The 22,562-nt window shown below is 32.8% G+C and overlaps 3 protein-coding genes and 1 long non-coding RNA gene across 4 annotated transcripts; 2 read left to right on the forward strand and 2 right to left on the reverse strand.

Moving 5' to 3' along the window:
- Positions 1–8,458: 8,458 nt before the first annotated feature.
- Positions 8,459–9,271, forward strand: LOC138872429 (uncharacterized). Its single transcript, XR_011400789.1, has 2 exons — positions 8,459–8,634; positions 8,718–9,271. It is a non-coding gene; the product is annotated as an uncharacterized lncRNA (long non-coding RNA).
- Positions 9,272–11,862: 2,591 nt separating this feature from the next.
- On the reverse strand, positions 11,863–13,404 carry LOC138874055 (uncharacterized). The gene is made up of 5 exons (XM_070152558.1): positions 13,173–13,404; positions 12,907–13,089; positions 12,698–12,844; positions 12,485–12,613; positions 11,863–12,290 (listed from the first exon to the last, which is right to left on the reverse strand). Exons 1-5 carry the CDS (start codon positions 13,402–13,404, stop codon positions 12,133–12,135), a joined length of 849 nt encoding a protein of 282 aa, XP_070008659.1. The 3' UTR covers positions 11,863–12,132.
- A 38-nt stretch (positions 13,405–13,442) lies between these two features.
- Positions 13,443–15,049, reverse strand: LOC138874056 (uncharacterized). The gene is made up of 4 exons (XM_070152559.1): positions 14,174–15,049; positions 13,941–14,090; positions 13,750–13,847; positions 13,443–13,461 (listed from the first exon to the last, which is right to left on the reverse strand). The coding sequence occupies exons 1-4, from the start codon at positions 15,047–15,049 to the stop codon at positions 13,443–13,445; spliced, it is 1,143 nt and encodes a 380-aa protein (XP_070008660.1).
- Positions 15,050–18,096: 3,047 nt separating this feature from the next.
- On the forward strand, positions 18,097–21,899 carry LOC104230632 (BTB/POZ domain-containing protein At5g03250-like). The gene is made up of 4 exons (XM_009783491.2): positions 18,097–18,242; positions 19,074–19,143; positions 19,704–20,912; positions 21,259–21,899. Exons 1-4 carry the CDS (start codon positions 18,184–18,186, stop codon positions 21,715–21,717), a joined length of 1,797 nt encoding a protein of 598 aa, XP_009781793.1. The 5' UTR covers positions 18,097–18,183; the 3' UTR covers positions 21,718–21,899.
- The last annotated feature ends 663 nt before the right edge of the window (positions 21,900–22,562 follow it).

Below are 22,562 nucleotides of genomic sequence, written 5' to 3' on the forward strand. Positions count from 1 at the left end.
AAACAAAAAGTGTGTTTAATTAGAAAAGGCGGTAGGGGCATGGGGATTTAACCCTATTTATTAATTAAAATATAATTTAAAAGAAGAAAGAGTAAGGGGATTAATACCTGACTAAAAGACAGAAGGTACACCTCCTTACCAATGTACTAAAATGCTCACTTGAGCTTGGGTTCACCGGAGTTAATTTAATATTGAAGCTGAAATTCACTAGTGTTATACATAATTTAGAGAGAGGAGGATGAATTCACGTAAACCCACCCCCTCTCATTTACATCCGCCCCTAGCATCCGATACCTCTGATTATGAGCAGATCGATCTTAATCATCAAAGGAAAGTGTCATAAAACTTGTATCGGTGTTCTGTTTAGAATAACAAAAGAAAAATGCTAGGAAGAAGAATAATTTTGGATAAATAATTTAGTTTTATGTCACGGCATTGATAGTTGACGATTGATACTAAAAGAGATTTGTGGTAATAGTCATGTTTGTCTAATTCCATTTCGTACGGAAAAATAATTCCCCAGTTTGTTGAATATATAAGAAATTAGTATAAACAAAACAAAAAGAAACACAATAAAAAAGAAGAGGGGAAGAATGCAATTACACGCATAGAAATACGTGGATTGGACCCATGTTTGGCAAAATTAATTAATTTTGGTTATTTGTAGTTGCCCTAAAGGATGTTGTCATCAGAATTTAGTGACGTCATTGCCCTGGCTTCTTCAACTAGTGTATGATTGACCACATACTTTATCCTTAACCATAAGTCTCGGTCTTGAGCTCCGGTATAGAGTCACATTTATTAAGAAGCGCTTTATTTACTACCCAATATGAGATTTTCCTACACAAATATTGATTTAGTCGAACCCCAATACAAATACAGAACTCTGAGTGGAAAGCCAAAAAAAATATTACGGCATGATTTCCATGTAACTTCCATCATATCAAAATAGTAATATATTAGATTTTTAAGTTCGAAAATTTGATATGGAACATAAAGAGAAAACAACAAGTATAAAAAATTATATATATCAGCAGTTGAAGATTTGATCCCATTTTGATAGTGGAATAGGTCCATTATTGAGCTCAAGCGTTATATAGCCAAATCTTTGGAGATCAAGTCCACATTCCTTAAAGACTAATAAAAATGTAATTTTTAAAAATACCTATGGGATTTAAGTTATTTACACTAACAATCTAAATATATGATAGCATATTATTTATATTTAATCAGGTTATTGATTAAAACTTATCATAAGAGTTTACTTGTAATCACTATCATGTAAATATATTTTATATAGGCAGTATATATAACTTAAATATTTGCTTAAGTATTATACTATATATCAAGAAAAATCATTATAATTATTAATTTGAGTGAAATTTGAGGGTGTAAGCACACTGGTTATAATGCATATTTCAACTTGCTAATAATTGGAAAAAAAAGTATGTAGAACTACTTATTCCTGATCATGGAATTGGAAACCAAAGATGGGGCTTGATTCAAGAGAATGTATATTTTTTGCCGCTTTAAAAAATAACAGCCTATAAAATATATATTGTTTTGTATATATACGTATTATATACATATTTTATATATTTTTTGGCTAGAGAATGTAATTAGTTTCGACTAACCAACTAAGTAGTAAAGAAAAAATGGCATTCTAGAATAACACATAACAGAAATTGGTAATTTTTTAGCTTTATTAGGTTTGGCAAAGATAGCCCCAAACAATTGGCGTTATATAGCTAAATCTTAAAAAAATTACCCTCTTTTATATTCTCTCTAAAAAAAAAACTACATACTTATTTTGGCTTCTCTCCCCCTTTCTCTCCTTGTATTTCTTCTTCTATCTCTTCTCTTTTGCTCTCATAGTTTAGCAAAAATTATTGCAAATTATGCAAAAAAAATCAGTGGAATGAAAATGTAAGGTTGATCTCACACCAGAAAAAATCGGAATCAAAAACTAAGAGAGAAAAAATATATTTCAGCTTTATTTTTCTTCTCTCTTCTTTTTTTGGTTGGATTGAATGAGTGGGCGTGATTGAAATTGTTTGAAAATATCTAAATAAGGTTATATATAAAATTTGAGCAAGATTAACAAAAACTAAGAGAGAACTTTATTTTTCTTCTCTCTTCCTTTTTTTGGTTGGATTGAATGAGTGGTGTGATTGAAATTGATTGAAAATACCTAAACGAGGCTATATACAAAATTTAATCAAGATTCGAAGTTATGTAGACTGGTTTCAGGTAAAAAAATCAAACCTAAAAATCCAACTGCAACATCTGTATATCATGTTGTATATCGTGTACTTCAGTGTATATCACACACAGGTTTTTAAGGATGTCTATGTATATCGCTTTGTATATCGTGTATACAACACAATTGTTTTATGGACGCCCATGTATATCACATTGTATATCGTATATATAACACAAATTTTTATAGATATACACAAATACATGTAATATACATGAGATATCACTAATGTACATAGAGATATATACGAGTTACAATAGGGGATACACATGTGGAGTCGTCTTGAACTTGAGTTTTTAATCTGAAATGTGTTATACAAAGAAGGAAAATAAAATTTTATTAAATATTTTTGATATACACATTATTATTATTAGTATGTTATATATTGTGATATACAAATAATATAATTATTAATTATTGATCAAAAAAGGAAAATAATTTTTTGATATAGCATGTTTAAGCAAGTTCTAAAATATAAAAATAATAAATATAATAGTGGGAGTAAATAATATTTTGGTATATAAAGAAAATTAATTTTTGATATACACAAAGAAGAAAAATAAATTTATGATATCTATTTTGGTATATACATGTTTGATGTGCTATACACTGTGATATACAAATAATATAATATTTTTATTGTGATATACATTGATATAAAGGCAGCAATAATTATATATATAATTTTATGTTATTGATATACAAAGAATAATATTATTTATATACAAAGAATGAAAATAAAATTTTAATGTACATGTTGATATAGACAAAGAAGAAAAAAAGTTATGATATATATAATATTATTATGATATATATTTATTGACTATTTGATGTCAATATCTATAACGAGGGCTATTTTCTGTCAATTATATGGGTATGTTGTTATACCATGCCAAAACTCCAATTTTATATGTTGTCCATACACAGAAAAAACAGGCCTCGTACTAATTATAAGCAGCTGAGGGGCTGGTTCAATTGTTTGAAGCCCAAATAACACTTCCCTTAAAATTGGGGAGAAATTTAAAAATAGCCAGATTTACAAGTAGTAACTGAAAAATAGTCATAGTTTTAAAAGTAATCGAAATTTAGCCACATTTCATGTAAAGATAAATCTGAACGAAAACATTATTCAAATTTCGAAAATATTCCTGTATAATATAGTGGAGTTCGAATTTTTTACATGTGAACTTCCAGCATAATGTACTGGAGTTCTAGCATAATATGCTGGAATTTCATACACAACTGCTTCAATCTCCAGTATATTATGCTGGAACTTTTCGTGTGCTGGAGTTCCAGTATAATATGCTGGAAGTTCATACACAGGTGTAGGAGTGGCAAACGGGCGGGTCAGGTCGGGTCGGATATGGTTCGGGTCGGAAACGGATAATGAAAAAATGAATAAATTATCCGATCCGACCCATATTTAATACGGATAAAAAAATGGGTTAACCGGTGGATAATATGGGTAACCATATTATCCATGACTTCTTGCATATACTTTTGGGAGAATACTTAGTCTCTCTAACTTGAGGAACCCTCAATTTGAGGCTTTACAAATATAAAAGTTAGACCCATTGGTTATCAATTGGTTACTCATTTCCTAAATGAATAATATGGTTCTTATCCATATTTGACCTGTTTTCAAAAAGTTCATTATCCAACCTATTTTTAGTGGATAATATAGGGGCGAACGGCACAAATAGCCACTAAAAGTTGTGGCTTTTATTTTAAAGCCACTGTTTTCAATGTATTTAGACTTTAGCCACTCCTTTTAAAAAACTTATACCTGACAAGACAAAAATACCCTTCTGGTATAACTTATACCTACGCTATCAACACAAGCAGCAGTTACACAAAGAGAAGAAGCGAGCAACAGCAACAGCGGCGATCAACTGAGGACGAACCACCATTTCTCTTCCCGATTTAAAAAATTCAGCAATCTAATCCAAAAAAAACAACATAGATAAACAGTAAGTTGTAATTTCATGTGTTTCTGTCAATTTTTATTTCGCTATAGTTATACTTTTTTAGATCTGTATTGATTTGATTATATATTAGATAAGAATTTGATTTTTTTGAATTTCTGGATTGATAAATTTATAGACACCGCCTCCTATGATAATTCTGTATTGAATTTCTGGATTGTTAAGGACTAGCAGTCCTTAACTTCTAATTCCATGTTTAAATGTCAAAGGACAGACAGTCGTTAGCTTTTAATTTCTGGTTCAAAAGTTAAGGACTGGCAATCCTTAAGTTTTAATTCCATGTTTAAATGTTAAGGACTGACAGTCCTTAACTTTTAATTCCATGTTTAAATATTAAAGGACAGACAGTCCTTAGCTTTTAATTTCTGGTTCAAAAGTTAAGGACTAGAAATCCTTAAGTTTTAATTCCATGTTTAAATGTTAAGGATTGACAGTCCTTAACTTTTAATTCCATGATTAAATGTTAAAGTACAGACAATCCTTAGCTTTTAATTTTTGGTTCTAAAGTTAAGGACTAGCAATCCTTAAGTTTAAATTCCATGTTTAAATGTTAAGGACTGACAGTCCTTAACTTTTAATTCCATGTTTAAATGTTAAAGTACACACAGTCCTTAGCTTTTAATTTCTGGTTCAAAAGTTAAGGACTAGCAATCCTTAAGTTTTAATTCCATGTTTAAATGTTAAGGACTGACAGTCCTTAACTTTTAATTCCATGTTTAAATGTTAAAGTTCAGACAGTCCTTAGCTTTTAATTTCTGGTTCCAAAGTTAAGGACTAGCAATCCTTAAGTTTTAATTCCATGTTTAAATGTTAAGAACAGACAGTCCTTAACTTTTAATTCCATGTTTAAATGTTAAGGACTTGTAGTCCTTAGATTTTCATTTCTTGTTCAAAAGTTAAGGACTGACAGTCCTTAACTTTTAATTCCATGTTTAAATGTTAAAGGACAGACAGTCCTTAGCTTTTAATTTCTGGTTCAAAAGTTAAGGACTGACAGTCCTTAACTTTTAATTCCATCTTTAAAAGTTAAGGACTGGCAGTCCTTAACTTTTAATTCAATGTTTAAATGTTAAGGACTTGTAGTCCTTAGCTTTTCATTTCTTGTTCAAAAGTTAAGGACTGCCAGTCCTTAACTTTTAATTCCATGTTTAAATGTTAAGGACTGCCAGTTCTTAACTTTAATTACATGTTTAAATGTTAAGGACTGACAGTCCTTAACTTTTAATTCCATGTTTAAATGTTAAAGTACAGACAATCCTTAGCTTTTAATTTCTGGTTCAAAAGTTAAGGACTAGCAATCCTTAAGTTTTAATTCCATGTTTAAATGTTAAGGACAGACAGTCCTTAACTTGTAGTCCTTAGATTTTTATTTCTTCTTCAAAAGTTAAGGACTGACAGTCCTTAACTTTTAATTCCATGTTTAAATGTTAAAGGACAGACAGTCCTTAGCATTTAATTTCTGGTTCAAAAGTTAAGGACTGACAGTCCTTAACTTTTAATTCCATCTTTAAAAGTTAAGGACTGACAGTCCTTAACTTTTAATTCCATGTTTAAATGTTAAGGACTTGTAGTCCTTAGCTTTTCATTTCTTGTTCAAAAGTTAAGGACTGTCAGTCCTTAATTTTTAATTCCATGTTTAAATGTTAAGGACTGCCAGTTCTTAACTTTAATTACATGTTTAAATGTTAAGGACTGACAGTCCTTAACTTTTAATTCCATGTTTAAATGTTAAAGTACAGACAGTCCTTAGCTTTTAATTTCTGGTTCAAAAGTTAAGGACTAGCAATCCTTAAGTTTTAATTCCATGTTTAAATGTTAAGGACATACAGTCCTTAACTTTTAATTCCATGTTTAAATGTTAAGGACTTGTAGTCGTTAGCTTTTCATTTCTTGTTCAAAAGTTAAGGACTGACAGTCCTTAACTTTTAATTCCTTGTTTAAATGTTAAAGGACAGACAATCCTTAGCTTTTAATTTCTGGTTCAAAAGTTAAGGACTGGCAGTCCTTAACTTTTAAATCCATCTTTAAATGTTAAGGACTTGTAGTCCTTAGCTTTTCATTTCTTGTTCAAAAGTTAAGGACTGCTAGTCCTTAACTTTTAATTCCATGCTTAAATGTTAAGGACTGTCAGTTCTTAACTTTAATTACATGTTTAATTATAGTACACTTGTTCTTAATTCTACAAGGATTGCTTTATAACGTATGTCCTTTGTTTCCCATTCTCTTGACTTGTAGGATGGAAACAATATGCATAATAGTTGCTTTTAATGGTAGATGGACTGAAGACTATAAATATCTTGATCATCAAACAAAGCTTTTCCTAGCACCTGAGTCAATTCAGTTTGAAGATTTCGTTAAACAGATTTTTGAGCTTATTGAATTGGATAGAGAAAAGTTTGAAATAGTGATATGGTTTGATATCAACCTTGGAACAAGCAAAGGAATGCTTGTATCCAAAGATTTAGATCTTCACACATGTATAGAGTTGCTAAAAACTCATTCACTCTTCAAGAGCTGTCGTTTCATAGTTGATATTTCGGAAAGAGTTTTTGCATCAACAAGCAATGAACATGCCAACACAAAAACTCAACATGACAATCAAGAGCGATGCCAACAGATAGTTGAAGTAGATATGGTTGAAGCTCAACCATTAAATGAAGAGGTGCATCAAACATTTGATTCTATTCAAGTAGAAGGACAAAGCATTATAGAGATTGACAACGAACAAGCTTTGGGTATTCAAGTCTTAGAGAGTGCACCGGTAATCGAAGTAGTTGCTGACAAAACCTGCACTCAAATAACTAAACGAAGATCAAATTTGAAACAAAAAGAATCCCCAACTACGATATTAAGAGAAAATGCTTCTTTGGATCAAATAAAAGTCGGATCAGTATTTGACAATAAGAAGAGCATAATTAATTGTTTTTCTAATGTAGCAATCAAAGGACATTTTGAATTCAAAGTTGTTAGATCAAGCTCAAACAAGATATTCGTTGACATGCAATGATGATAGGTGTCGTTGGTATGTGCGTGCTTTCAGAATTAAAGACTCAACATTATTCAAGATAGTAAAGCTTGAGAAAAAGCATGACTGCTCTGTTAACACTAGGAAAGAAGATCAAAGGCATGCTACTTCAAAGTTGATTAGTGGTTACATTATCGATAATCTTCGGGACCCAAGATTTGAAGTTACACCAGCTTTGTCATGGTAGAGATGCAAAAATTGCATGGACTAGACATTGGATATCACAAGGCGTGGCGTGCTATTCAACATGCTTCCGCTTTAATAAGAGGAAGTCCCGAAGAAAATTATGAATTATTGTGTTCATACTTGTATATGATGACAAGTAAAAACCCGGGAACTTATACTAACATAAAGATAGACGACAACAACAGGTAAACAATTTAGGACATGCTGTCTTTAGCCTTGTTAACTTTTGAGTTATAACCAGAAGTTGAGGACTGCCTATCCTTAAGTTTTGAACTTGTAATTAAAAGTTAAGGACTTCCAGTCCTTAAGTTTTGAACTTTGAAATAAAAGTTAAGGACAACATGTCCTTAACTTTATAACTTGTAAATGTAAGTTAAGGACTGACTGTCCTAAACTTCGGGTATTTTAACCTTGTTTTATATTGTATTTTCAGGTTTCTTTATATGTTTTACGCATATGGATCATCGATAGCTGGTTGGAATCATTGTAGACCAGTGATTGCTGTTGATGCGACTTTTTTGAAGCCAAAATATCGTGATGTTTTAATGATTTCAGTTTCAAAAAATAAAAATAACCAAATTTTCCCATTAGCCTTTGGAATAGCAGAATCTGAAAACAACAATTCCTATGAGTGGTACTTTAGTCAGCTTCGCAATGCAATTGGGAGCCGTGAGAATTTGATTTTTTTATCAGACAGGCATCAAGCTATTGCAAATGGCATTGTAAAGGTATATCCTGAAAGCCATCATGGGATTTGCATCTATCATTTGGAGCAGAACCTAAAGCGAAGAAAGGTGAAAAGTGAGGTCATAAAACTTTTCCAAAGTGCTGCAAGAGTATACAAGCGTAAAGAATTTGACATATACATGTCAGATATTGCAAATGTAGATAAGAAAACTTATGACTACTTGATGGAAGAACCACCAGAAAGATGGGCACGTTCTTGTAGTCCACAATGAAGATATGACATGCTCACAACAAATATAGTTGAGTCGATGAATTCAGTGCTATTAGAAGCAAGGGAGCTGCCTATACTAAGAATGATGGATTTCATTCAAGTGAAGCTACAACATTGGTTTTATGAAAGAAGAAATAAAGCAGAAGGAACATTTTATGATGTTTCTTGTTGGGTAGAGGAGGAATTGAAGAACAGAATAGATTTAGCATTTACTTTGAACGTAAGTATTATGTTTTATGTTTATATTATGATTTTGACATTTTTTAACATAATGTACTCACTTATAATTTTTCAACATTGAAGGTCTTCCCTGTTGATTCATGGCGTTCTAGAGTTGAAGAAGAAGGAATAACTTTCTTGGTGGACTTAAACAAAAGAACATGTGATTGTTTTCAATTTCAACTTGATGAATTACCATGCATACATGCAATTGCAGCTATCGAGAAGAGAAACATCAAGAAGTCTGACTTTTGTTCGCACTGGTACTTAAAGGAATCTTGGCTGAAAACATATGAAAGACAAATACATCCTGTAGGACATACTGATTCATGGATTGTACCAGAGAGTGTTAAGTCACAAATTGTTAAACCTCCAGATTTCAAAGTGCCACCAGGTAGAAGGCAAAAGAAAAGGCATATTCCTGCTACCGAGCCATCAAAAATAACATTCAAATGTGGTCGTTGCAGAAGAATTGGTCATAATAGAACAGCTTGTATATATTCTCCGGCACTCCATCCATTTTCAAGAAAGCATAGAGAAGAGTAGAAATATACACTTATGTTTATCGACTCTTTTAAGTTTTTGCTATAGATTGTATTCATTATTATTCTAATTTGAGCGGATGCCTAGATTTTCAATATTTATATCTTGTTACGTTCTTTTAATTTCTTTTGAGTTCAACAATTAAAAGTTATTAACAGGAGTCAGTAAGTTCAACTTGCAATTTTGAAAACGTAATGACTGTCTGTCCTTAACTTTGAATTTCAAGTTCAAAAGTTAAGGACATGAGGTCCTTAAGTTATAGTCTCATGTTAAAAACTTAAGGACTGTCTGTCCGTAACTTTGAATTTTAAGTTCAAACGTTAAGGACATGAGGTCCTTAAGTTATAGTCCCATATTAAAAACGTAATGACTGTCTGTCCTTAACTTTGAATTTCAAGTTCAAAAGTTAAGGACATGAGGTCCTTAAGTTATAGTCTCATGTTAAAAACTTAAGGACTGTTTGTCCTTAACTTTGAATTTTAAGTTCAAACGTTAAGGACATGAGGTCCTTAAGTTATAGTCCCATATTAAAAACGTAATGACTGTCTGTCCTTAACTTTGAATTTCAAGTTCAAAAGTTAAGGACATGAGGTCCTTAAGTTATAGTCCCATGTTAAAAACTTAAGAACTGTCTATCCTTAACTTTGAATTTTAAGTTCAAACGTTAAGGACATGAGGTCCTTAAGTTATAGTCCCATGTTAAAAACTAGAGGACTGTCTGTCCTTAACTTTGAATTTTAAGTTCAAAAGTTAAGGACATGAGGTCCTTAAGTTATAGTCCCATGTTAAAAACTTAAGGACTGTCTATCCTTAACTTTGAATTTTAAATTCAAACGTTAAGGACATGAGGTCCTTAAGTTATAGTCCCATGTTAAAAACTTGAGGACTGTCTGTCCTTAACTTTGAATTTTAAGTTCAAACGTTAAGGATATAGGTCCTTAAGTTATAGTCCCATATTAAAAACTTGAGGACTGTTTGTCATTAACTTGAGGTCCTTAAGTTATAGTCCCATGTTTAAAACTTAAGGACTGTCGGTCCTTAACTTTGAATTTCAAGTTCAAAAGTTAAGGACATTTGGTCATTAACTTTGAATTTGAAGTTCACTTACACTTAGTCATGAACAAATACTAACAAACTCAATGGACAAATCAACAGTTGAGAGAAACAACGAAATAAATAACAAAATGCCTTGACATAACTTTTGAAATTGTAATTTTGCATAGCTGTTACAAAAAATTACGCTATGCCAACAAAACAAAATATAAGTGCCTTTTCACAAATTTACAGAATATTTCAGAACTATCCTAAACTGGCATAATTCAGATGTCACCTTTACAGCAATTTTATACAAAAATAACACCACAATTTCTTTACAACTCCTTTGGACAGAATGTTTCATTTTCACTCTCATAATCATCACCAACATTTTTTGGTGGAGTATCATAACCAGAATTTCTTTTCCGTTCACCATGTGCCCAAAGATTTGCAGCAAGTTCTTTTCGAAAGTCTTTTTTGTCTTCGGGTTGGAATTGCTGCACGTCCTTTCCAATCATCAGCAACTCAGCAAATTTGATCAGGAATGCACCACAATCAGTCCTAAGAGAAATGTAAGATATGCAGTGAATTAAACAATAAATCTTAAGTACATATAAATAATATAACAAATAATAACACGTACGATCCAGTTTGGTGTGGTGATCTTTGCCACTGTATATCAAATTTGTTGAAGACATTCCCAAAAGACTTGTGATTTTTGTCAAACTGTGAGAACTTTAGCAAATGGGGGATCATGCGTGCATACATTTGCATGTAGTTCATTCCTGCTTCATATGGCTCACTGTATATGGAATCATATACATCAATCTTTTTTTTATTCAAGTCCAATACTCCTAACAAAAAGTGTGTCACAGCTTCATCATCTTCTGAAGGAAGCCGACATGGAAAAAAGATTTTGTCAACCTCAGTCCATGCAATTCCACATCTACGGCTGTCCCCCACACATATGGTGTCAGAAATAACTGATAATCACCAGCACACCAAAACTCATCACTAGCATCTTCACTGAAATCTTTATACACAAGTGGCATATATTATCAAAAAGAACATCAGTAGTTGTGCATCGAAAATGATGATCGCGAGGGTGGTAGCATTCCTTCTTTCTCAGATAATAGAGAGCAATGTCAATATGCTTCATAAAAAGGCAAAAAATAAAACAAATCAATAACAAATCAGTCATAAAATAATGAAAAAATGAATAAATTAATAATAGAAAAAATAAATGCCTTGTGAATTATCTAACCTTATCATCAAGAACAAATTTGCTATCTGAAAGCTCAAGGAAAAACATTTTGCTACTGATTTTTTGATGATACAATTTGTATGGTTTTTTCCTCAAACTATTATCATCAGCATATAAATCAATTTGTCCCCTGAAAATTTTGAAAATGTCAAGTTAGAATTTTGAAAACTTTAATCTATAACTTAAGGACCAAGTGTCCTTAGCTTTTGAATTTGATACTCAAACTTAAGGACTGCATGTCCTTAGCTTATGAATTTTGAATTCAAACTTAAGGACAAGAAGTCCTTAAGTTTTAAACTTGCATCTATAAGTTAAGGACAGTTAGTCCTAAAATTAGTCTTACAATCACAGATGTTAAGGATGTAGTGAAACACATTAAGAGACTTACTCTTTTTTGCGACCTCTCCTTTTCTCCTTGCCCAACCACACAATGAATTTCTTCACTAATTTTTCATCTTCTTTGGCATAATGAAAAATACACCTACGAGTATAGGTTGATTTTATCCAACCTGAACTCTTCAGAGTATTTTGATTGTCTGCCTTGGAACTTACTGCTTTTCCTTCCTTATCAAAAGGAGATTTCAACTGCCAGCTTAACTTCTTGTTCCTTTTACCTCGACCAAGTTCTTCTTCAACAATTTCCTTCACCCTCCATAGTCAAAGTCGCATCAATGTCCATTTGTATACTTCGAGGAGTAGGAGTAAGAAGAGAAAATGACGGACCATCATAACCAATACTATCTCTCTTTCTTTTCCTTGTATATTGGTAAAGATTGTCATCATTGGTGTCCTCTTTGTTTCCTCTGCTGGCGACACTATATATATATATATATATATATATATATATATATATATATATATATATATATATATATATATATATATATATATATATATATATATATACATATTCATATTAGTTTTCTGCAACAGGTCAAATGAAGAGACAAAATTTCAATTGTACATATAATAATTAGGGCACAATCAGTACTTGTCTTCTCCACAGTACCTTCTTGTGTTTTTTCAAGAGACAACTCAGCTAAAATATTGCGTGCAACATTTTCTTTTTCTTGCAATTCCACATTTTCTTTATCTTGCAGTTGTTCACCATGATCTTTAGATGCTTGTTGACAAGATTCTGCAAAAATATTTACAACAACTAACATGTTAATAATCTTTAATTAAAACAAACATATATAAAATTAAAAAAGCACTGCCTAACCATTTGCAATATGCAAGATCATTCCAGCTACATCATCATCATCACATATTGCATCTATAGATTTGGAACCAATCTCACTTCTGCCTATGTCTTGAGATTGTAGTCCAGTTTTCTCTTGATACTGCACTCCAGCTTCTTTGCTTGCTGCTTCAAAAAATACAATATATAATGAAATAAAGATACAATATATAATGAAAATTTTATCTAACCTTGACTGGCACAAGTTTGAACTCCAAATTTTTCTTTGTATGACAGCGGTGTAGAGAGATCATACGTTCCTTCTAAGCATTTGCATACAATCTCGCTGACACTTGTCCCCAATGGACTTGTTAAATCCTCCTGTGATTGCAATCCACAAACTCTACAAATTTTCTCCGGCACTCCACAAACTTCTGCATGCACATGCATAGTTTATATGTATTAATCTATTGAATATACATTTCAACGAAAATAAAAATAAAAATCTATAACTAACCTTTCCCAATATCAGTAACATTTTCAGTTTCATCATCTAGATGTGCATCTCTAAATTCTCTTTCATACTGACCCTCTGCATGCACATCCATATAATCACGTTCAACACCACCTGCATCTTGGTTGAATATGCCAGTACGCTCAGTAGCTCGACAATGATCATCAACTCCATATTTTCTAATCGGAACACTAGATTCTCTATCTGTATTCATCTTATCAACTTTCCCAAACATGTTCATCAAAGTATCAAGCTTTAATCCTAGAGTTTTCTTTAAATCTTGAGAAAGCAACTAAGTTACAAAGAGAAGGACATGTTTAAAACTTAAGGACAGGCAGTCCTTAAGTTTGAACTTAAAGTTCAAAACTTAAGGAAATGCAATCCTTAAGTTTGAACTCCAAGTTCAAAAGTTAAGGACAAGAAGTCCTTAACTTTGAATTCCAAGTTCAAAACTTAAGGACATGATGTCCTTAAGTTTCATTTCAAAGTTCAAAAGTTAAGGACAAGAAGTCCTTATCTTTCAATTCCAAGTTCAAAATTTAAGGACACAAAATCCTAAAGTTGGACTAACTGAAATTACCTTGATTTCATTCTCAATCTTTTTTCTGATACAACAATTTTCTGATTAACTCTGGTAACTTCTGCTTGCAAATCCTTCTTAAAACTCTCTGATAATCTCTGAATCAAAAAACATAATATAAAAAAAAGGTGTTCGTAAGCAAGAAATAATCAAATAAAAAACTAATACTATTCAAAGGCAGAAACACATACTCTAACAATTTCCTTAAGTACGCCTTCGTCAAATTGTGTGGAAGAAGACCTTGAGCCTTGATCTTGTGAAACTGGCTGCTCCACACAAAGAGGCTGTGTATCTTCTTCTTCCACGGGAATAAAGGGTGACACCTCAATCAACTTAAACACCTATTATATAAGAAAAACTAAACATAAGTATACATAACTAAAACAAATAAACAAAAAAAGAGATAGTAATTACATTAACTTACTTTTTTATTATGGAAATATTTTCTACAAAGAGCATCAAATTGTGGAGACTTCATTTCAGAATAACATAACATTCGAGGATAACCAACTTCTTTGAAGTTCACAAATTGTTTCTCTTGGAAAATAGGAAGTACTTCCATAATCCAGACACAAAACGCAAAAGGAAAGCCAACTAAAGTGTAGCTATCAATATCTTTTTCTTTCTCTTTCTCCTTCTGAACATCATTCTCATTTGATTTCAAGCAACTCTTCAATGATTTTAATAGCGTTTCATAAGCAAGAGAGACCCAGTTGAAGGAAGCGCAAAGTACATCATCGTCCACAATTTTCATTATTTGCTCCGACACATTCCTATTTTTCCTCTTGCCCATCAAAACCGACTCAACAAAATAGAGTGTTGCCAACTTCAAAGCATCATCATCACTGCCAGCAAATGATGAAGTTGTACCATGTGGGCGACTAGAAATAAAACTATACAAATCAGCCAACTCAATTTTGTCCTTTCCAGGGAAATAGACTCTTAAAAGCCTATTCTCTTTCTCATTTAAACCTTTCATGTCAAGCGATGAATAAGACTTCAAACCAGTAATAATATGGAATGCATCACGAGTAAACTTAATATCGCGGTCAAATACCTTAAAGGTCATCGAATCAGGTTCATTACTAACAATTTCTAAAAGCAATACACAGTGCATAAGTTTACCCGAGAACTTCACACTTTGTAATCTGAAGAAGTTGCCAAAAATATTTTCCCTCAATTTCTTCCATTGGCCATTCGACAGAAAACTTTTAATTGTTTCCTTATATTGAAAATCTCCTTTCCAATATACCAAAAAATTACGCCAATCGTCAAAATCAAAAAAATGATTGCCTTCCATTATAACACTAGAAAAGAAGGAAAAACAAACAAAGATTAAGACTTAACTTAAAGTTTCAAGTTTAAAAGTTAAACAAATACAATCCTTAACTTTAAATTTTAAGTGCAAACGTTAAAGAAATACAGTCCTTAACTTATACTTTCAACTTCCAAAGTTAAGGACACTTAGTCCTTAACTTCAAGTTTCATGTGCAAAAGTTAAGGACAATAAGTCCTTAACTTTAAATTGTAAATGCAAAGGTTAAGGAAATACAGTCCTTAACTTATACTTTCAACATCCAAAGTTAAGGACACTTAGTCCTTAACTTCAAGTTTCATGTGCAAAAGTTAAGGACAATCAGTCCTTAACTTTAAATTATAAGTGCATAGGTTAAGGAAATACAGTCCTTAACATATACTTTCAACATCCAAAGTTAAGGACACTTTGTCCTTAACTTCAAGTTTCATGTGCAAAAGTTAAGGACAATCAGTCCTTAACTTTAAATTGTAAATGCAAAGGTTAAGGAAATACAATCCTTAACTTATACTTTCAACATCCAAAGTTAAGGACACTTAGTCCTTAACTTCAAGTTTCATGTGCAAAAGTTAAGGACAATCAGTCCTTAACTTTGAATTCCAAGTGCATAGGTTAAGGAAATACAGTCCTTAACATATACTTTCAACATCCAAAGTTAAGGACACTTTGTCCTTAACTTCAAGTTTCATGTGCAAAAGTTAAGGACAATCAGTCCTTAACTTTGAATTCCAACTACAAAATTTAATGTCGTTTCTTCTTTACATTTAATGAACACAGTTAACTGAAAATTCATAATCAGTAAGCTTATGAATTTCTACGACTATTTTTATGAAATATACCTACATAATCAAATATATTGAATCAACCACAAACACATTTCAAATTTCACACACTAAAAATTTATCAAAAACAGAATCACACAAAATATACTACACTGAATCAACAACAGAAGATGACGGAGAAGATGAAGATGAAGATGACGGAGAAGATGAAGATGAAGATGACGGAAGATGACGGAGAAGATGAAGGAATGAAATAAGGGTTTTCGTCGATTTTGGGATTATACAAGAAATAAAGAAAGGGTAATTGTGTCTTTTCCCCCTTAGTAGTGGCTATTTTTGATAAGCATTTTAAATAGTGGATAAAAATTAAATACACCCTTATTTAGTGGCTACTACACGCCATTTTCACATAATATAGGCGGTTAACGATTTTATTTTAACCATTTTGCCACCCTTATACAGGTGCATCAATCTCCAGTATATTATGTTGGAACTTTTTGTGTTGCAACAAAATAATGACTATTTTTCAATGACTTTGCAAACGCTGACTATTTTTTAATTATCAGTCCGAAAACTGGCTAGCTCGTGCTATTTTCACTTAAAACTGTGGACGGACATACTTCAACCTATTAGCTTTTGGTCCATTTTGCTTTAGATGTGGCAAATTTTTTTCTTAATTTAGAAAATGTGACAAGTTTTAATACTTTATCCTACTAGATAAATCGTGTAAAAGGAACCCTTGTCAAAACAACTTAAATTCCAATTAGGCAAGTATTACCTAATGTTGGGAAGATTATAACTTGATACAACCAGTCAAAACAAATACACCTACAAGTACAAGGATGAAAGTAATTACAACTATATGAAATCTAAGTTTTATATATTGATCAAAATCCAAAATCAAGTATTTTGACACCTCTGATTTTCACTTTATTAAAACTTGATGATCCTTTTTATAAACGGGTCGATTAGGTCAGTTACAATCATTTTTAGCACTATATTGTCAAATGAATATGAAGGGAGTTAAGCAGTTAATTTTTTTCTCGGGGTGGGGTGGGTTTGGGGGGGCTGGGGGGGGGGGACGACAATTCAGTAAATATTCTTTATCTTTTTATTTCTATATAAGAGTGTAAAATAGAGGTTGCAAATGTACGAGTTGGATAAAATTTAACGAATATAAATCATGAAAAATAAGGAGTCGATAGCAATCCATCTCGCCGTACATAACCCAATCTCCCTTCCTTATTTTTCTGAAAAAAAATAAAGTGAAAGTAAATATAATACTTCATAAATTATTAGCTTAAGTGCTTACAAAATTACGGAATTCCCAACCTCTAAATTAATTTATATACATATGATTTAGACTTTAGATTGCGTTTTGATTGGTTGAGTTACACTTCTTAACTTATTTCCGGGATCTTTTACACAAATAGCTGGTCATATTCGTTGTTTAATTTTTCTAGCTATATACATAGATTATACATTCATTATACATAATTATGTTCACATATAATACATAAATTATACATATATTATATCTTCACCGGCTATTTTTAGTTTAAACGGTTAGGTGATCGCCTATTTAGGTTAATTCTTCTATTTTGTCCCCTTGATTTGATGAATTATTTTGGGCTCAACCAATTGTTGGGTCAAGTCAACAAATGAATCATAATCTAATTTGCTTAAAGTTGAGTAGGTTAAAGAAAGAAGAATTATCCTAAATAATTGTCCACCAAATCACTTAAACTAAATATAACCGGTGAATGTATAATATGTGTATATTTTGTGTATAATCTATATATACACAAAATATAATCGTGTATAATTAGTATATAATCTTTATATACTACCGTCAGACATCTCTATAACTGCATCGCTATATAATAGTCACTAACTATAAACACCAAGTTTCTTATGGAACCAATTTTCATGCTATATGATAATATATGTTTTCTATAACAACCAAAAAAATCCAAAACAAATGAGGTATTGTTTATAAAAACGTTTGGTTGTAGCTAGAAAAAGTAAATAATGAATCCGATCAACTATTTGGATAAAGATTCCTTAAAGAAATTACTAAAAATGAATTGATTTTGGCACCTAAAGTATAGCACGTAGACTAAATCAACACCTAGTGAGAAGTAGGAGGAGAGTGAGGACATTTTCAACAACTGCTATAATTCAGTAACCGATTCTCTCTCTTTTATTACCTAAGACTCGGGACTCATTCACTCACAAACTTTACTTCTACTTACAACAACTACACCAAAATTCTTATTTCCTTCTTATTTCTAAAAATAGTTTTTACTGTATTTGTCTTAGTTTCATGCAACCAAAATGGCACTACTGAAACTTGGTTCTAAATCCGAAGCCTTCTGCTGTGAAGGCCAGACTTGGTAATATTTTGCTGTAATTTATTATGGGAAGTTTTTTTTGCATTCTTGGTTATATCTAACATGTTTCGACTACTACCTGTTGCGTTCGTCGTCTCCATACCAGTAATATTAGTACGTATTCTCATATTTTTCTATTCTTAGGTTTCGACTACTACATGTTGTTTCATTCGTTTTGATCATCTTATTATTTTGTTGTTGTTACTGCTTTTTTGTGGCTTCTACGCTATCAATTTTTCCTTTTCATTACCATTGTACTTATACGTTCCTCGAGCTGAGGGTCTATTGGAAACAGTCTCTCTACTTCCACACTGTAATAGTAAGGTCTGCGTACACATTACCCTCTCCAACCCCACTGTGTTGGATTACACTGGGTATGTTGTTGTTGGTTATATCTGACATAATATTTCTTTACGTGAGAGTCAGAGCACTTAATTTTTTATGTCAACATTTCCAGTATAGTATTCATGTTTCTTTTTTCTGTACATAATATTCTTATTTTTTGTTACTTGTAGTAGAGTTTAAATAATTGATTTAGTACTCCCAAGTGTGTTATCTAGAATCTGAGTTATAGTATAAGATTTGAGCTTACTTTTGTATTAGCTGATTAGTGGTCAAAGATATACCATTAGATGTTTGATTTAACTTTCATATATTGTAGTTGAAGAATGAAAAGAATGAAAATTTAGGGGCATTTTGGTTTTGATTATGTAACCTAATGTTGATTTATGGATATCTAATTAGTATCCAATAATTTGTCGAACGCCTTTTTTCAGTTGATTTAGCTAACATCAACCAGTGAATTTATGAAGCTTATGCATAAACTCTGTTCAGGCGTTGTAAATCAGGACTTCCAAGTGATATTACAATTGAAATTGGAGAAATGTCCTTTTATCTACACAAGGTACACTCTTTGATTGCTAATTCTCTTTAAATTCAACTTTTTTGGGACTGTGGCGTAGTTGTTATTGTTGTTAGCATTTCTCACGTAGTATCTTCTTTGCTAATGCACTTAACGCCATTCCGGGAATCTACATATACTTGTCCCAATTCTTCTTTTTGTAATCTATGGTTAATTCAAGATGATATTCACAAACAAAATCTATTGTTTGTATTCTATGGTTAATCTTAGCCTTCGATCTCTATTACTACCCGAGCTTCTCTTGTGTCGGTTTTCTAATTGCATTGTTATTTTGTTGTTGTTACTGTTCTTGCTTTCATTATTTTAAACATGGCTTCTTCATTGTTGTTTTTCTTTTCAAACCTGTTGTGAATTACTTTTTTGAGTCGAGGGTCTATCGGAAACAACTTCTCTATCTCCACAAAGTAGGGGTAAGTTCCGCGCACAAATTACCTTCCCCAGGCCCCAGATTGTAGGAATATACAAGGTATGTCGTTGTCGTTGTTGTTGGTGGTGTATTCACAAACATAATCTAAAACAGGCACTTAATTGTACTGGTGCAGTTCCCTTTGCTCTCAAGAAGTGGACTTCTAGAAAAGCTTATGAGTGAATCGACGAAAGAGGATGGATCGGTATGCGTCCTGCAGCTTACTGATATACCTGGTGGAGCTAAAGCATTTGAGTTAGTAGCCAAATTTTGTTATGGTGTTAGATTTGAACTTACACCTCTAAACGTAGTGAGTCTTAAATGTGCATCTGAGTATTTACAAATGACCAACGAATACGGGGAAGGAAATCTAGTTACACAAACTGAGGCTTTTCTGAATGATGTATTTGGAAATTGGACAGACACAATAAAAGCACTAGAGACCTGTGAAGAAGTTTTACCACATGCTGAAGAGCTTCATATTGTGTCGAGATGCATAAACTCGTTGGCGATGAAAGCTTGTAGCGATTCAAAGTTACTTAATTGGCCTGTATTGGAGAATGGTAATGATAATAACACAGGTTCTGATGTATGGAACGGTATAAGTACTGGAACGAAGCCACAACCGATGACTGATGATTGGTGGTACGAAGATGTATCGTTCCTCAGCTTACCTCTGTACAAACGTTTGATTCAGGCCGTTGAAGCTGGAGGAATGAGGCCTGAGAATATATCAGGCGCCCTCGTGTTTTATGCAAAGAAATACATTCCTTTAATGAATAGGCAAGCGAGTTTCAAGGACGCTAGTCATGCTAAATCAGCATCCACGCCATCAGAGGCAGATCAGAGGGCGCTTCTAGAAGAGATCGTGGAGTTATTACCAAAACAGAAAGGAGTAACGGAAACTAAGTTTCTTCTGAGGCTGCTCCGTACTGCTATGATGTTACAGGTTAGTCCGTCGTGCAGAGAAAATCTGGAGGGAAGAGTCGGGTTGCAATTAGATCAAGCTACACTTGATGATTTGCTAATACCAAATATTGGTTACTCAGTCGAGACTTTATATGATATCGACTGTTTTCAGCGTATTCTGGACCATTTCTTGTTATTAGACCAGGCTTCTGCTGCTGCATCTCCGTGTATAATGGAAGAAAATCAATTGGTGGAAGGTAATCAGTCTTTGGCTTCAATAACAAGGGTGGCAAATCTGGTGGATTCATATCTTTCTGAGGTGGCTCCTGATGTTAATTTCAAGTTCCCGAAATTTCAGTCTCTTGCTGCTGCAATCCCAGATTATGCTAGGCCACTTGCCGATGGTATCTATCGTGCAATCGATATATATTTGAAGGTAACAAAGTAGTTCTTTTAGTTTATGATGATACAATCAAACCTCTCTATAACAGTCTCGTTTGTTCCAGATCTTTTTTGTTGTTATAGCGAAGTGTTGTTATGCAGAATATATACAATCAGATCTTTCTATAACAACATCGCTATATCACAATCATTCTCTATGTTATAATAGAGTCAAATATGGAGCAAACGAGGCTGTTATAGAGAATGATTGTTATATAGTGATATTGTTATAGAGAGGTCTGACTGTAGTATTTGTTTAGTTAACGATCTAAACATAAGCCAGAAACTTAAAAAAATTACTATGTGAATGAAGTGCTGACCTACAATATTTTCAACTTCAGGCACATCCTTGGCTTACAGATATTGAAAGAGAGCAAATCTGCAGACTAATGAATTGCCAAAAGCTTTCATTAGAGGCGAGCACACACGCTGCTCAAAACGAGAGGCTACCTCTAAGGGTAATCGTTCAAGTCTTATTTTTTGAACAGCTTCGACTACGTACATCCATTTCAGGATGGTTTTTTGTGTCTGATAATCTTGACAACTCACAAAATCTAAGTGGAGCGATCGGACAACATGGTGACAACAATGCACAGGGAAGGGGATCAAGCATTGAGGACATGAGGGGACGTGTTTCGGAGCTTGAAAAGGAGTGTAACAACATGAAGGAGGAGTTCCAAAAGCTGGTGAAAACAAAGAGAAGGTGGAATATATTTTGCCGAAGAAAATCTCAGTGTAACTCGAAATCAGGAAAGCCAAGTGAAGCTGCAACATGTCCAACTCTTCCAAAATTTCACTAAGTTCAAAGACTAGTAAGTGTATTGGAGTTGTTTCGTTACAATTTTGGCAATTCAAAATGGTTTTGAATGAGTTTTAGAGTCGTCACCTAACACAGGAAACATGTCGTTTCGACATTTGCCAAGATTTCGATTGTATAGTTTCCGGTGGGGTTGGGGTGAGGGGAGGGAAGTTAAGGTTTCTTATGTTTTCTTGAATATCAGAACTTATGAGAATTTGTTGCAGAAATTATACAGTTTAACATATGAAACACATTGCTATAAAGGGCAGCCCAGTGCATTAAGCTCTCACTATGCGTGGGGTTCGGGGAAATGCCGGACTACAACGGTCTACCGTACGCAGCCTTATCATGCATTTCTGCAAGAGGCTGTTTCCACGGCTCAAACCCGTGACCTTCTAATCACATGACAACAACTTTACTGGTTACGCCATTGTTATATAACACTAAAATTGCGCATCAGAAATGTTGAATGATCCAAGTACAATAGCTTGAAATGTGTACACATAATTTGGTTCACTCTCCACTAAATGAGCCTTCACTGCCCAAGCCTGGTTGCCTCTATCTTTAATCTTAAGTGAGGTGAAGAGCCTAACCTTTTCTAGATCTAAGGATTGACAATTGATGTGTTACTATTGGAAAACACTTGTATTTACATTTTCCAGGAATTAGTTGTTGTGAGTTATTACTCAATGGATTGTTAAAATAACACGGTCTAGCCAGTTTTCAGACTGGTCATTTAAAAATAGTCAGCGTTTATCAAGTCAATGAAAAATAGCCACTATTTTGCTGCAACAGAGACCGGTCCATCATAATATACTGGATTTCGGTGCAGTGTATGAACTTTCA

The sequence above is a fragment of the Nicotiana sylvestris genome, chromosome 7 (genome assembly GCF_000393655.2).
Source record: "Nicotiana sylvestris chromosome 7, ASM39365v2, whole genome shotgun sequence".
Classification (NCBI taxonomy): domain Eukaryota; kingdom Viridiplantae; phylum Streptophyta; class Magnoliopsida; order Solanales; family Solanaceae; genus Nicotiana; species Nicotiana sylvestris.